The following is a 14647-nucleotide window of genomic DNA, read 5'->3' on the forward strand; positions in this document are numbered from 1 at the left end:
AGTCTGTTAGAGCCAGTACAGTATGATATTTCAAGCTTGTTAAAAAAGTGATCTCATGTATGTTAGTAATTAACTGTTAGTTAATTACTGGTTAGTAATTAACTGTTAGTAATTAATTCACTGGTGTAGATCACATGAAAAAAGTGCAACATAATTTCCTGCTCTTGTAGGACATAGGAAAATTCTTATACTGCATTTCAAATGATTTCTTGATATCTCCAATGATTACCTCAAAGAACACAGCTTATATTGCCACCATCAAGTTATTAAGCTTTATCGTGGCTGCATGAGGCGAATAAAAATTCTGCTTCACTTGCTGACAGAGAAATGGAAGCACAGACCAGGAAGATTACTTTATTTTTCTCCCTGTGTGTCTTTAGCAGCAAAGCCAGAAAAAGAACAGAAGAGTTCAGCGCCACACAGCTGTTAACCTATTAGTCCATAATGACACTCACTTGTAAGGCAAGAAGGCTGCTCAAGAGGCCAGTTAAGGTACAGCTTCCCCCTTGGGGTCTGGGAGCCATGAAAGCCCAGTCAGGCTCCTGCAGAACCCAGCAGCATCTCACATGGGGCTCAGCATCCCAGAGGAGGGCTAATCGGTCAGTTCCCTGCAGCAGAGCTAGAGCAGAGGTGCATGTGCTGAATAAAGTGGTGAGTCCTGTCCTGTAATAGGGAAAGTTAAGAGTGAAAAATATGTCAGATGATACAGAGAGCTGTCATATGTGGTATTTAATGTCCTTCCATTAGTGACGTCTGCCCTTAAATGTTGATATCAAAAGTCATATGATATTTAGTCAACGTAGTGTTCATGGGAAAATGGCAGTATTGGGGACCTGGGGTTTCCTGGTCCAAGAACTGGAAGGTCAGGTCAGATAGGGTCTAGTATATTTTCATAGACCCACTGCACCCAGCATTTCAAAGTTTTCATTGAGAGACATTTGACCAGCTCTCCCAATGAGAAGGTTGAGAACTATCGAAGATGCAGTATGAGCGCCGTTTCTACCTCTGGCAGAGTATGATTTTTTTTTGACATTAAAATGACATTGGTCTGTTTGCCTTTTTCTGACTTAACTTCACTGCCTGGTGTCAGCATGTTTGCTCTTCTGTCACTTTGGTCACATTTTTGGTACATTTTGGTTATCCCTCTGATTTTTTTTGCAACAAAGCCATAAAGCTGTGAACTCTTGAAATATGCAGGATGCAGAGCACTTTTTTAGGTCACTGGAATAACACTCAACGTGTCAGAAGACTTTTGACCAGTAACCTCTTGAGGAAACGATCATCTACATTGGCTAGCCCATATAAACAAAATTGCTTAAAAAGGGGCACACAGCTAGGCTCTCCCAAGAAGAGGAGGAGGAAATGATCGACTGTTTTATCTTGCATGTCTACTTAACCCAAAGGCAGAACAATTTATTCTTCCTCCACTAAATATACAAATCAAGTCAGGTATACTAAATGTGAGAATATGTCAATTAACTGTCTGCCCCATTCCCTCAGTAAGGTGCCGCTTGTGTGGCCATCATCTCAGTGGTGTGCTTCCAAGGATGTGTGACCGGCTGGGTCACACAGACTTTGGCTGAGGGCTTGGACGGCCATTTTCTAGTTTGTCTGGGGTCTATTTTAGGTCAGGCAACTGGACCTCCGTGCAACTGACAATCTCAGTATTTTATTTGGAGACTGAGTATGAGGAATAACTTGTGTCTTGTAGTCACAGCATTTCACAGGAAACCCAAGTCTCTACCTTGGTTGTGAGACCTTCACTGATAGGCCAGTGGCTGCTGGAAGAAGTGTCAATGAAAAGGTCACCAGACTCCTCTGGAGAAATGCAATGGGTGGACACAAGCACGGCTTCTTGGAGGGCATGCTTGCCATCATTCAGAAATAGTCTTGAAACCATTCCTAACGATCAGAAGAAAACATACACCAAAACATTTTCTCTACCAGCTGAGAATGAAATCCTGACTGCCTAATTTTTCCCCTGTTTATTCTGGGTAAATTGTCTGGCTACACTACACTTATTTTATGTACGCTGTTGGTATTCCTAACCAAGTTGTACCACAGAGGAAACTGCAGTTCTGGGGAGACCAGAATGATTCCTTTACCTGCAGTAAGGTTTTTATGTGCCGTGGGATCCTTGGGAACAGAAGACATTGTCACTTGCAAGGTATTATTGCAATGCCATTCAAGATGGTACCACAATGTCCCTGGCCCAATGATGCCTCAGGTCTCCTGCATGCCTGCTGTGTTGGTTCAAGTGGCCTCTGCAGCTGACAGCCGCCCAGGGTTTCCCACCACACCCACCCTCTCTTCCTTCCCAAAGATACTGCATGACGGCTGCTTTACTGTATCATGTTTTGTAAGAACATTTTATCCTACTAAGGCACCTCTGAAAGCCAGATGTTCCCTCTCAGTATGGACTCTCCTTTTTTAAAACAAACATATTTGAGCTGGTGTTATTTTTATTCAGTTCTCTCTGTGAAAAACCCTAAAACAGATTTAGATCTTTACTTGGCAAGGTCAAATCAGGGAATGAGGGAGAAATTGCCATCCATCTCTCTCTCTGTCTATATATATATATATATACATGTAAACAAAGAAGCTACTTAAAAGAATGTTACTGATGTTGCAAAGCTGGGCGTTCAGGCTATAGGAAATGACTTAATTAAATTGTTCTTGCGACCCCACTCCAACTTTGAGCTATTTCATCATATACTTTTTTTTTCACAAGGTCATCTGTGCTTCAGAGTGCACAGATGAACCTGCTCAGGCAGTGAATCAGGGATCTGTATTGCAGTGAGCTCTTGCCTGTAGGATTCCCTGGACCTTTGTTGCAGAAGTCAAAGGTGTCTTGGAAACGAGATGGGACATGAGTAAGCGTGTGCGATGCCTCTCTGGCAACTGGATTCCTCACCAGCCTCTGCCACAGTTTCCTTTCCGAAGCTTGGTAAATCACTTCCATCAACTTTTGAAGTGGTCACAGGTCATCACCTTTTCTTAATTTTCTGAATTCCTGACATAAATCCCAGATTTATAGACATGAGGAACCCTTTCAGCTTCAGCAAAAAAGAGCAGGAACCGTGCCTCAAACAAACAATGCCCCCGGCCAACCTTTCTGTCTGCTCAGAAAGTTCAGATCCAATGTGTTGAAGACCCAAATTAACAAATCACTTTGTTCTTGGGCTTTCCCTCAGTGAAACTGGGATAATACCTTCCTCTGACATCCTAAGAACATTGTGACAATGTGGTTAATATTTAAGGTACTGAGCTCTAATAACATAATGTGCTCAGAGTATTAATGAGCTCGCATGCAACAGGCACATTCTGCATTCAGCACAGAGTTTGAATGGTTTACAGTTAATAAAAATAACTCTCTTTCTCTAAGGGACCTCTCCTCAACCAGCAATGCTGATTTCTCTTATTCTTAGGTTGCTCCGTACTTCAATATGTTCAGAAGTTGAGAAGTCGATAATTCTCAGAATACTCTCAACTTTTTGCTCTAACACAGGCACATGCTGAAATTAGAAATGAGCTGTGCAACAGATTCTCCCGTACTTACTAAGCATGAGCTCTTTGTTTAAGGATCTGTCTCCCAGGTTAAAATCTGGCATTTTTCTCCAGCACAAAATTCATTTAGCAAATAAAGAGAGACCTGTGACCTTCATGGGTTTATGTTGACTTGGATGCTTACCATGTCTCACTGACAAGTCTCACCATTATAGTCACCTCATTTGTGTGTCAGACAAGACTTTGTGGCTAAGACTGTTAAAAATAGATGAGTGTCTTGAGGTTACATAACCTGGAGAAGGGCTTAATAACAGTCTATTTGCTGAATCTGAAAGTCATGGAAATTCAAGATAAAGAAAAATCTATTAGGTATTCTCATCCATTCCTTCAGACCATAAAATATTGCTCCAACAGTATTGTATGCTGTCCATAACTTTGTCCAGTCCAGTTTTAAATGGGATTTCCATACCTTTCCTTAGAAGACTGTTCCACTGTCTACGAGACGTCAGTGCTAGGAAAATTTTCCTGACCTTCAGCCTGCGTTTTTTCTCTGCCCAGTTTCATACTTTGAACTTTGGCTGTGAAAACGGGAAGCATTTCCAGTTAGGAAAGTCTTGAGTGTCCCACATAAATGTGAGAGTCGACAAGTGTTTTAATAGTAAGGAAAGGAAGGAAGTGTCTCTGAGAGCACAGATTGTGGCCTTCAGTGGTGAGATTCAGTGTATGTGAACAGATAAAAAGAGAACTTGTAGAGTGCGATAAGCAAGGCTGCTTCCCAGGTGGCCACACTAACTGGAATGTATTTTTCTCTTACAGAAAATGAAGCCCATAGTCCAAAGAAGACGATCTACCCCTTCTGCCATTACTAAAGCTCTCAGCAAGTCAAAATACCATTCCAGGTATACCTTTTTGACCCCTTATTTTCACCTCTCTGCATATACAGACCAAACTCAAACTGCTTTTCTAATTCAGTTCACAATATCGAGGGTGATTTTTGTGCGGACATTTTGTGTGGAAGATTTTCTCTTTTGCTGGAACATGCTTTAAAAATGTAGTACAGAGAATGTATAGCGCCAGACAATGATCTCTGTTACAGTGATGTAAACCAGAATAACTCCAGTGAACTTAGTGGAGTTACTCTGGGTTTGTAGCTTTGTAGCAGAGATAAGAATCTAACCCTTGTGGAAAAACAGCCGTAGTGAAGGTGAACTCTGTGTGCCACTAGCTGCGCACTCGATGCTATTTCGTTAGCCATAGCAGTCTGGTTCGAGAGGCCAAGAGTAGGTTGCCAGTGACAAGACATTGCTGTTCCCCACGGTACGAGAGGCCTTCAGGGAAAATGGGGTGGAGACATCTGCAAGGTTAGCTGATTATTTTAGAAACAGAATTAGGTCTATGTGTTTGATGCCCGTCACATCCAGGTATAAATACACCTGAACAGTATTGCACAGCGCAGAGACAGCCAGGTAAAATCAGGGACTACAAACAGCATACAGGTTTCTATGGTGTGTTTCTCTGTTGTTGTAGTTGGGATAAATTAGCTCTTACACTTCTCTTATTTATCTAAGTGGGGTGATTGCACTGGCAGCGCAGGCATCATCTGTGCAGCCCCAAGAGCAGCGCTGGGACTGGCTGATGAAGAGCCCTTCCTCCATCCCTTGCAGTGCGGAGCCATTTCCTGCATCAGGGTATGAAATGCTCTGTACAGGCCAAGTGTAACTGAGTAACAGATCTTCCAGTTTTCCTGACAGCTCTCCTGGCTTTTCTGTCATGTGCCCTCATCACCATCAGCCCATTAACTCAGCAAAACTTTCAAGCAGAGCCATGTTCAGAGCTTGCAAGGCCGTAGTGTGGCTCTGTCTGTGCTGTCATGCTTGGTCTCCAGGTAAGAAGAGGACCCAGTCTCCTGAATTGTCAGCCGGGAGTTTTTCCCCAAATTCACCCTCAGCTGGAAGCCCACACTGCCTCCCTTTCGCTCGGGCAGGGCACTGTGCCTGCCAGGAAGCCGGTGTGCTCCTGCCTGGCAGGAGCGAAGAGCCCCAGCTCACAGGCACAAAATCCAGGGCACTTACAGAGATGCAGTGACTGGGTCACTCATCATCACCTACACAAATGCATGCACTGTTGGGGAGGCCACACCTCCTGAAAAGAATAAGAGATTTTCCTTTAAATATATATATGGAGATATATCCCCTTTGCCTGCAAACAGCAGAAACAGCACTATTCCGGCTCCTCTTGCTGGACTGCAAAGGAGACAAGCTTCCCTGTGTCATTCTTGCTGGGCAGTCAATGAATGTTTAGCTGATGGATTCATTGCTGTTTAGTCTACCATCTCACCAGCAATGGGCAATGGTATGAGAAACAGAAACAGAGGTGCCCCAAGAAATGAAACAACTGATGTCAGAGGAAAGAGAGACAGAAACAAACTTTGGAGACAGAAGCAGCCCAGTACAAACCGTTACGTGAAGGGCTCCTCTGTGCTGGGACATCAGTGCCAGCAGCATGTGGCTGCGGGTGAGAAGCAGAATTGGGAAGTGTCAAAATAGAGGACCTTGGTGAAGAGAAGCCCTATATGGGTCTGCCTGTGCTCTGCCAACCTCGGTTGGTTTGGGTGAGGGCAGAGTCAGACCCTGGGCTCTGACTGCAATAAGGGACTGGGATTTACTTTAAATTAAAGGGAAAGAGGCTGTAAACTACCCTCAGCAAAGAAGGATCTGGAAGGAGCTGTTCCAGGGAGAGGAAGGTCAGGCAGTAATACTGCAGTACTCTCAACAACTGCCACAGGCCTTGTTGAGAGAATGACAGCCCTGGGACAAAAATACCTGCCTTCAGAGCAGGTGCAGGACAGCAAAGGTGTATCAGGAAGGTGCAGCAGGACACAGGCATGGTATGGCACTCACTGCCTCTCGTAGCGACGCTGCAGCTGCTTCCATCCCACGGCTGGGAACCGTGTTTGGGGGGAACAGGGAGTGCTAAGGAGTCTGCCGGCTCTCTATTAGCACCATGTAGCACGGCGTCAGTTCTGGTGATTTGACGGGAGAACTACTAGGACCTGGCCCTACTCCAGGAGACTCATGTCCCCTGTCAAATGACAGCAGCTTTTCCTCACTACCAGCTTGCGCAGACGGGTTAAGTGGTGACTGTGATGGGAAAAGCTCCTTCTCTTGCCCGCAGCTCTGGAGCCATCCAGTGCTCTGTTGATTTTCATTCCTTCAGATACATAAAGCATCAGGAGTGTTGACAGATAGAGTCAAGTACAGACATGCCAGACCTGCAAATCTTCTGCTGAAATATCAAGTGCTAGCCATGAGCCAAGCTCCTTGGTCCTTTGGTGGGGGCCAAGCCCTCTTCAATTCCATCGCCTCTTCCTCCTGCAGCACCGTGTAACTATTAGACACAGAGAAGGGCATCCCATGCTCCTATCTGCCTTGATCTGATAATGATCTTATAAATAACATTTCCTGAGGGATTTGTTTAGCTTGTTTTGTTTTTCTTTATAAGAAAAAGATGACAGCATTGGCCTGATTTGCATTTTAGTCCTGACCAGCCCTCCTAAATAGCACCCCTTTTTTGTGACCTCATAGGTAATTGCTGCCGGGTACATCCTGCTTTTCTGAAACGTCCATTCAGGAGCCAATCTCGTAGGAGCGTTCAAAACAAAGGGCAGAATTTGTTTTCGCTGTGTTGTCTTCTGACCAAGTGATGTGGCTTCTTTGCCATTCTTCCCCACCCCCAACTTGCACTTTAAAAAAAAAAAAAAAGGAAAGAAGAGAAACAAATTCTTGACTTTATTTGGCTGGAGAATATCCTTGTGAAGGAGGGGAGCTTTAAACGTTTTTCATTATGGATTGCTCTGAAGGGAGCTGGTATGATGCCATCTTTGCTTAGGCCGCCAGAGTATTGGTGAAATTTTTTGCTCTCCTGCTGTTGTGTTTACAAAGCTGTGTAACTCCTTCAGTACTAGGAAATCCACTGCCAAGCTTGAGCGCTGCTGTGGCTGCCACTGCTTGAGTGACGCACATGGGAAGCTTTTAACAGCAAGTTTAAAGGTGGTTTTTGTTTTTTTTTCTCATTTGTGGTGGCAACGACTGTGGAAGCCAAGAATGCACTTGCTGGTGGTGGAGGAGGGAAGAGTGGATTTCTGCCTGGGAGAGTGCAGGTGTTTCTGTGACTGGAGGATGATTTTTCAAAAGCAGCTAATGAATAGCTTTCACCTCTGTCCCGTGAAATCAGAGAGGCTTATTTCTGGGGCCAGTGGAAATTGAGTTGGGCTAGCAATGTTGACAATACACTTAAAGCTCATGTGATTTTTTCATTTGTTAGTGTTGAGACTTCACTCAGACTAGAGTAGTGTTGCTGAGGGGTGGAGGAAAGGCAGGTACCTGTCCACCCGCGCCCTTGCCTGCAGACAAGATACGCGTTGTTGTTGTTGTGTATGCGTAGAGACAGGAGGAGCTCTGTTTCTTTCTGTCTACTTAAATCTAAAGCCATTCCTGAGAGATTAGCAAATCCACTCAGGGCCAGGCACACAAAGGAGGTCTCTCAACAAAGAACTATTGCTTATTTATTCAGTGCAATCCCACCTCCAAAGCACGGGTGGACCCAGGACGTGGCAGTGTGGACCTGTCGTACTGCCAGGGCCGCAGAGCAAGCCAGGGAGCAGAGCGGGGCTGGCAGGGCAGGACACCCCCAGGAGCGCTGCTGAGGGTGCTGGGAGGAGAGCGGGCAGATGAGCACCTGTCCCAGCTGGGCAGAGCACAGAGAGAGGATCTGGTTTGATCCCAGTGACCACTTGTTGACTTCAATCAACATGCATCAGTCATAATTTTTTTGGGAAATGGTCAGCACCTAAATCAGTCTTAGTAGAAACACAAGTTGCTGGATTTCAGCCAGGCAAACCAGAATCAGATGTCTGGAATTAGATGAATACTTGCAGTTCATTTTCTTTGCACTAGAGCCCTTGCATTGACGAGCAGTTCAATACAGACAGAAAAGATGGGTAGAAATGACAAAGCCAGTCTCCATTAGGTTTCCCTCCCTGCTCCGTGCTGAGTGGTGCCACGAGCCAGGGATTGCCAGTCATGTTCCATCTTCTTTTTGAGTCGCAACTTATATGCCTTTGTAAGGAATAAGTGTTTTGCTTGAGTGAGAAATGACTCAAAAATGAATATTTCAGTGGCTTAACCCCTCCGGATTTGGTGTAGGCATTCATATTGGCTTGAGGCTGATGAAATTAATTGGGGAGAGGCAGGCAAGTGCTGTTCATAGTTGAGAGCAATAGGGGCGGTACTGGGAGAAGCACTACACTATCAAGCTATTCCAAAATGAAGTCATATGTGTCCAGTGTTAGTCATGAACCCATATGGGAAAGGCTTACTGACAAAATCATATGATTTTTCTTCCTCTTCCAGGGAAACTACCCTCTCCTCTTCCCATTCGGACAATGGGCTGCCGAGTGGGGTGTGCAGCAGCCCAGGCTCTACTTTCATCCTGGACGAGCGAGTACAGCTAACCATGGGCCTGCAGACCCAGGAGAGACACTTGATCTTGTTCAATGATGTGCTGATCATAGCCAAGTCCAAGTAAGGAATTCACACTCGCTCATTTTCCCATTACCTCCAGTTGACGCTGGACTCAGCTATTTGTGGAGCAGGCCCCAGAACAACCCATCTTTTCAAACTTGGCTCTAAAATGTGGCATCCCCTCCCTCTCACCTCAAGAAATTCCTCTTGGTATTAATGTTTCACAACATCTTCCTGAAGGAAAAGGTTATCTAAGTGATTTTGCCCTTTTACTTATGTGATTTCTTGAAGAAATAGCGTGAGGGCAGGAGGCACTGAGTACAGAAAACCAATTCCTGGTCTGGCTACTTCTGCCAGGGTTTCATGTAACACATAAGGGAACAGCTTGGGTGACTTCGGTTATTAGAAAGACAGCATAGTCAGTAATTAGCCTGATCACCATCTGCCTGCATGTGGCTCTAGTGAATCACACTGCCCAAAGCCGCAGCTGTCCCACTGCAGCCGCCAACCCCAAAATCAACTTGCAAAGCCTTTTGGTAGTGCCTGCACATGCCCAGACATTTAGTTTTTGTGGGCTGTTGCCGTTGCTACATCTGCGTGACTGGCAGGTGGTGTGACCAGATTGTGGTGATCTAGATGTTAAGGTCTGGCCTAAGAAATACGTAATTTGAATTGCAGATCCTCCTCCAGCCTGAAGCTGAAAAAGCAGGTGCACCTGAGTGAAATGTGGACCAGCACTTGTCTCAGCGAAGTAACAGAGAAAAAGATGAGTCCTGAGAATTCATTTGTCATTGGCTGGCCTACCACCAACTACGTTGTCACCTTCAGGTATCACATCAGACACCAGTCCTCCGTTTGCAGCCTGGCAGCTGCCCAAGTCCAGCAGAACATCCTGGAACAGCACATTCAAATGTGCCGTAGCAAACCAGCTGTGCCTTTATGTAACCTACAAGTATGTTGTTTCAGCAACTGCCAGCAGTCGCTTCTGTACAAGATTAACCCTAGTTTGAGAATTTTTCGTTATGAAGAACAGGTTAGTTATGCCAATGGAAAATGCCAGATGGCCTCGTGCCAGGATTGAATCCGTTATCCACCACTAGTATGGCATGGGCAGCTCCTAGGCAAACCTTCCTCTTGCAGTTATCTGCCAGGCTGTCTTCAGCCTGCAGCAACAGCTTGTAAAGATGGAGAAGTTCTTCAGGATGGGTCTGCACAAGCAGCACAGTCCAGGACTTGCTTAGTCTTTGCTAACCCCTAAGATAGAAAGGTGGGAGAGCATGGAACAGGCTAGATATCAGCCACATCATGTCCAAATGCCGTATAAAAGGCATTTGTTGTGCCGGAGCTAATAAGGCTCACCAAAAAGCAGGTGAGTTTTTAATTGGCTTGAACACCGTCTAGACACATGGCTAGATTGAATCTAAAGCTGGTTTAGCCACAGGAGGCTCAGGTCTCCATTAGCTCAGGCTTCTCTGTTCCATCATCTGCTTTGCAAGGCAGAGAGGCCATCAGTCTTCAAGGGTCCTTCTGTCCCCAGGGGTTCTGCTGATACAGCTGGACAGTGGGGCTGGTCTGGGCAGCTCCTGCTGCTTCCGTGGGGCAGCTGCCTCCGTGGAAAAAGAAACAGGAACCACACTCTCATTTCATACTCACTGTCTCATCATTTTCAAAAGCCAGGCTAGTCCCTCCTGAGTGATTGATTCCTGGCCTTAAGACTCATGCTCTGACATGTAAGCGGACATTTGGGTTTAATCCAAACTCAACAGCAGTCCCATTTCCTTCACGTCACTGAGACCTGGGTAACCTATGTTGGAAGCAGAAGCCTCTAGGAACTGCAGACTTTGGAAAGGAAATAGCAGTAGAAAAAAATAGTAATTAAAGGTTGTTGCAAAAATATTAAAGGCCCACAAGATGAGTTAACCTGAGCATCATAGAAAGATATTCGTATCTGAATGCTTGTCAGCCTTGGCAGGAAATGTAGTCCAGTTTGTTGCTGGGGTTTTTTATTATTGTTGTTGTTATTCATTAAAATAGAACAGAACCAGGAAAAGACTGTGCTTTTGTTCCTGGGCTTTGCAGGAAAGAACTTTGACTTACAGCTATATATAAGTGAAATGGGATAGAGTTCCCAAAGACTGTTAACCACTCAGCACTTATTTGGTGATCTGCCTCTCTTTTTATCTCCAGCTCAGCTGACGTGAAGGAACGATGGCTTTCCACATTACTGTGGTAAGTGACACTCCCTTCATCCTCCTTCTGGGTGGCTCCTCTACAGTCTTCAGAGGAAATGTAAGATGCTAGGTATCAAATCACCTCTGATTTTCAGAACATTAAGTGCCTAGCTACCATTTGAAAAAAAAAAAAATCTCCTTTTGAAACCTGAATGTAGAATCCCTTGATGAAAGCAAAATTGATTGTGACAGTCCAGAAAAGATTAAATCTACTAGAAGATAACATCTTGCGGGTACCTTTTTTACCTTTGGAGCTAGATGTTGGCCTTGCTAATTGCTATGGAAGTCTCACAAATGATATTGATTCTTTAGGTGGTTTTTTTTGATTTGATCAAAAGTTCATATTTCTGGCATCTAGAGGCTCCAGTTTTTTTCTAATACTATGATTTTAAGTGTTGTTTCCAGTAGCATCCAGGCAGAAGTGTTTGTGTAGGTACAGAGAGGGGAAGAAGTTGTCTCCTGATTTGTGGAGAACACCATTACCATAAGGATGCTGAGGATGCTGGAAGCTGTTACTGTAGACATATCCGCATTAAAGTAGCGCAATGTGGGATTTTTCTTTCCTGGGGCCTCAAAGAAAGATGAATAAGCCAGTAAGAGCATATGGCCATGGTAGGAACTTTGCATGTTGTTATTACTAACATAATTAATCTTTATTATTATACTGCCAAGGAGCAGATCACTTGGACCTCTTGGATCCAAATCTTAGGGTTGTTCTCGAGTTCTGTTGGGAAATTATGTTCCTCCCCTTTCCTTTGACATCCAGGCATATCAGTGAGACAAAACGGAATGAATATCTGAAGACTCTAACCCTTCAGATCTTTGTGCTGGATGCTGATAACTGTTCTTCTGTAAGTAAAACTAAGAACCTGCTCATCAGACCAATACCGCATGGAGAACCGTGAGGGGGGGAAGGCAGACAGGGCTGTGATGCTGCTGATGATAACCCCATATAAAACACAACTCCCACCTTCAAAGGTTTTAGAGAGTGTGCAGCTGCATACTTCCTGGTGGAAGCTCACTCGGAGAGTTTTGTTTAGGATATCAGGAGGTAGTCAGACCCTTACCAAAGAGCAGTTAATTCTTAAGATTATTCTTGGCCTCTGGCTTCTTTCCTTTTTTCCTTCTGCTTTACTTCTGCTTTACTTCATAATTGGTGATGATTTGTGGTTGAATGCCCAGTAATTCCTATTTTCAGTGCAGTAAGTTGAGGATATTGATCGTGAAAGAGTCACTGGAATGTGTTCCTGTCTCTTCATATTACTAGCATACATTTCTAGGCTTCATGCCAGGCTTGGTGGGACACCTTCACCTCTCGGAGGTGACTCCTCTCGGAGAAGGACCGCAGGCACTCTTGATTTATTAGTGTTGTGCCATGATCACCCTTTGGTGTGACAATGGCACTACGTTCAGTCAACTACCAATGTGATCAAATGCAGCATCTGAACACTACCCAGTTCCTGTGATTTCCACTGGCTGAAGCCTTGGGATGCTATAATAAACCAGTGATAGAAGTAGCTGGGAATGGTTTTCACACTGCATAGCCATCGCCTTTAACAATGATTCCGGTGTAGTTTGAATTAGCACAACTCTTCTAACCATCAGCATTTAGTAAAGGCAGTCAGTAGACAGACTCGTGACATTTTCCCCTGATTTTCAAGCTATAAGAAACTGCAGTCAAACGTCATACCTTTTTATCAGCTTAACTGTATTTTCTTTGTTTTCCTTTCTAGACTACCACAGTCAGTGTGTCCAATGTGGAAACTGTAGACAGTGTGATCAAGAAGACACTTGAACAGCTTGGACTTCCTGTAAGTGACTATTGTATAGTCTTCCAGGTCTTAGCTTGAGAGGCTGGCAACATCTGGTTTATGGGATAGTGCAGATGTGGAGAAATCTAGATTTGCCACAGTCAAACTTTAAGGCATTAATATTCTCTGGACTACAAGATGAAGCAATCTGGTTGTGTGGCTACAAAAATCAGAAACACAGAAGTGCTTACATGCCTACATTAAATTCAAGCCTTGTGTAATGAAGTCCTTTGGATTTCAGAAGACTTCAGTGCTCGTGCTCAGCATTAGTCTTGAGCCAAACTTGTCAAGGGATTATTAATGTAGCCCTGAAATGACTGAGCAAATCAGTGCTGTTATCAGACAAATGCTTTCCCATTCTCATTTCCCTTTTCCCAGTGGTCCATCAATTATAGTATTTAACAGGGGGCTCTCATAGTGTCCCAGTAGTTTAATACCGAGGAGGGCTGAGCAATGTAAGGCTGAAATAGTCCTGGGAAGCCTCATTCTCACTGCATATTAAGAAAAATCACTTTGGTTGCGTCATATGCTCGTGTACAGTTTTATGAACACAAGGCTGATCATGCTTTATAGCTCCCCAGCCTTGAGACAGAGAGGTGAATCTTTCTCACCTTTCTTCAGCTCGCAGAACATATGAGGACAATACATCATACAAGCGTGGCTGTGCTTTGGCTTGCAAGGGGATGTAGGAAATACTTGGGACGGTAGGAACCCAAATGGGAAGATTTGTAAACTGAGCTGGCAGTGACAGCTAAATGCATTGGCCTGTTGAGGGGAAAATGGTATTCATAAAGGATGCTGACATTCCTGAGCAAGCACTGGGACTCCACTGCTGGTGCTTTGCTCAGTGTGTCAAGGTATTTCCTGAATCAGAGCCTACTGGGTGGACATTCAGGAAACCTTAATGTGGGTTTACATCCTACCAGCTCCCAATCCCTCTGTCTCCTGAACCTTTCCCCTTCCGCTGCATGTCAGACGGGCACGCCTGGCCCTCCCAGCCACACCATGGTCCCGGAGATGGCCACGCGCTTCCTGCCCCTTGGCCCGCTCAGCCATTATCTCTAGCCGTTGCTTCCTGCCTGGTGTGCAGCCTCTCGGACCCTCCTTCTGGCCCCCTTCACCTAATTTTTTTCTCTTCTGTATCTCACAATTTCCAGGGTAGGACAAGCGACCACCACCTCTGGGTGATCTCAGGAAAAGATGACCCTGCTTACCCTCTTATTGGTAAGAGCTTTTCCATTTCTCTCAGTTCCACCACCACTGGAATAAATGATAAATGATACTGGTACGTATGCCAGAGAAATATCTCAAACTGCATTCTTCCCTAAAAGAAGCAATGATGGGGGGGGCTGTGTCAGCCTATTATGTCACTTGGCTTATGATCTCAGGATCCATGCTTAATCAATGGACGGTAACATCTTGGAAGTTCTTCATGTTCACCTCCCTTTTTCAAGCAAGTTCCAGGTGAGCGCCCCTATGCCACTCTTCAGTAGATGCTCTGCATATGCAGGAGTCCTTTAGGCTGGCCTGAGAAGCTTTATCTATGCAGCAGCTGTGGTGCAAGGGGCTGCAGGCA

The 14647-nt window shown here is 44.8% G+C and overlaps 1 protein-coding gene across 2 annotated transcripts in view; it reads left to right on the forward strand.

Moving 5' to 3' along the window:
- LOC104145671 (rho GTPase-activating protein 20) overlaps positions 1-14647 on the forward strand; it is a 42127-nt gene that overhangs the window by 16423 nt on the left and 11057 nt on the right. Inside the window, exons 1-8 of one of the 2 annotated variants that reach the window (XM_068956966.1) lie at positions 901-1013; positions 4324-4406; positions 8919-9089; positions 9708-9857; positions 11217-11258; positions 12027-12111; positions 12994-13071; positions 14229-14295. In XM_068956966.1, the coding sequence (XP_068813067.1) occupies positions 987-1013; positions 4324-4406; positions 8919-9089; positions 9708-9857; positions 11217-11258; positions 12027-12111; positions 12994-13071; positions 14229-14295 (703 nt within the window). In that variant the 5' untranslated portion in view covers positions 901-986. Of the gene's footprint in view, positions 1-900; positions 1014-4323; positions 4407-8918; positions 9090-9707; positions 9858-11216; positions 11259-12026; positions 12112-12993; positions 13072-14228; positions 14296-14647 lie in introns of those variants that run through there. The other variant, XM_068956967.1, reaches the window with a different exon arrangement.

This window comes from Struthio camelus, chromosome 11 (assembly GCF_040807025.1).
Source record: "Struthio camelus isolate bStrCam1 chromosome 11, bStrCam1.hap1, whole genome shotgun sequence".
Taxonomy (NCBI): domain Eukaryota; kingdom Metazoa; phylum Chordata; class Aves; order Struthioniformes; family Struthionidae; genus Struthio; species Struthio camelus.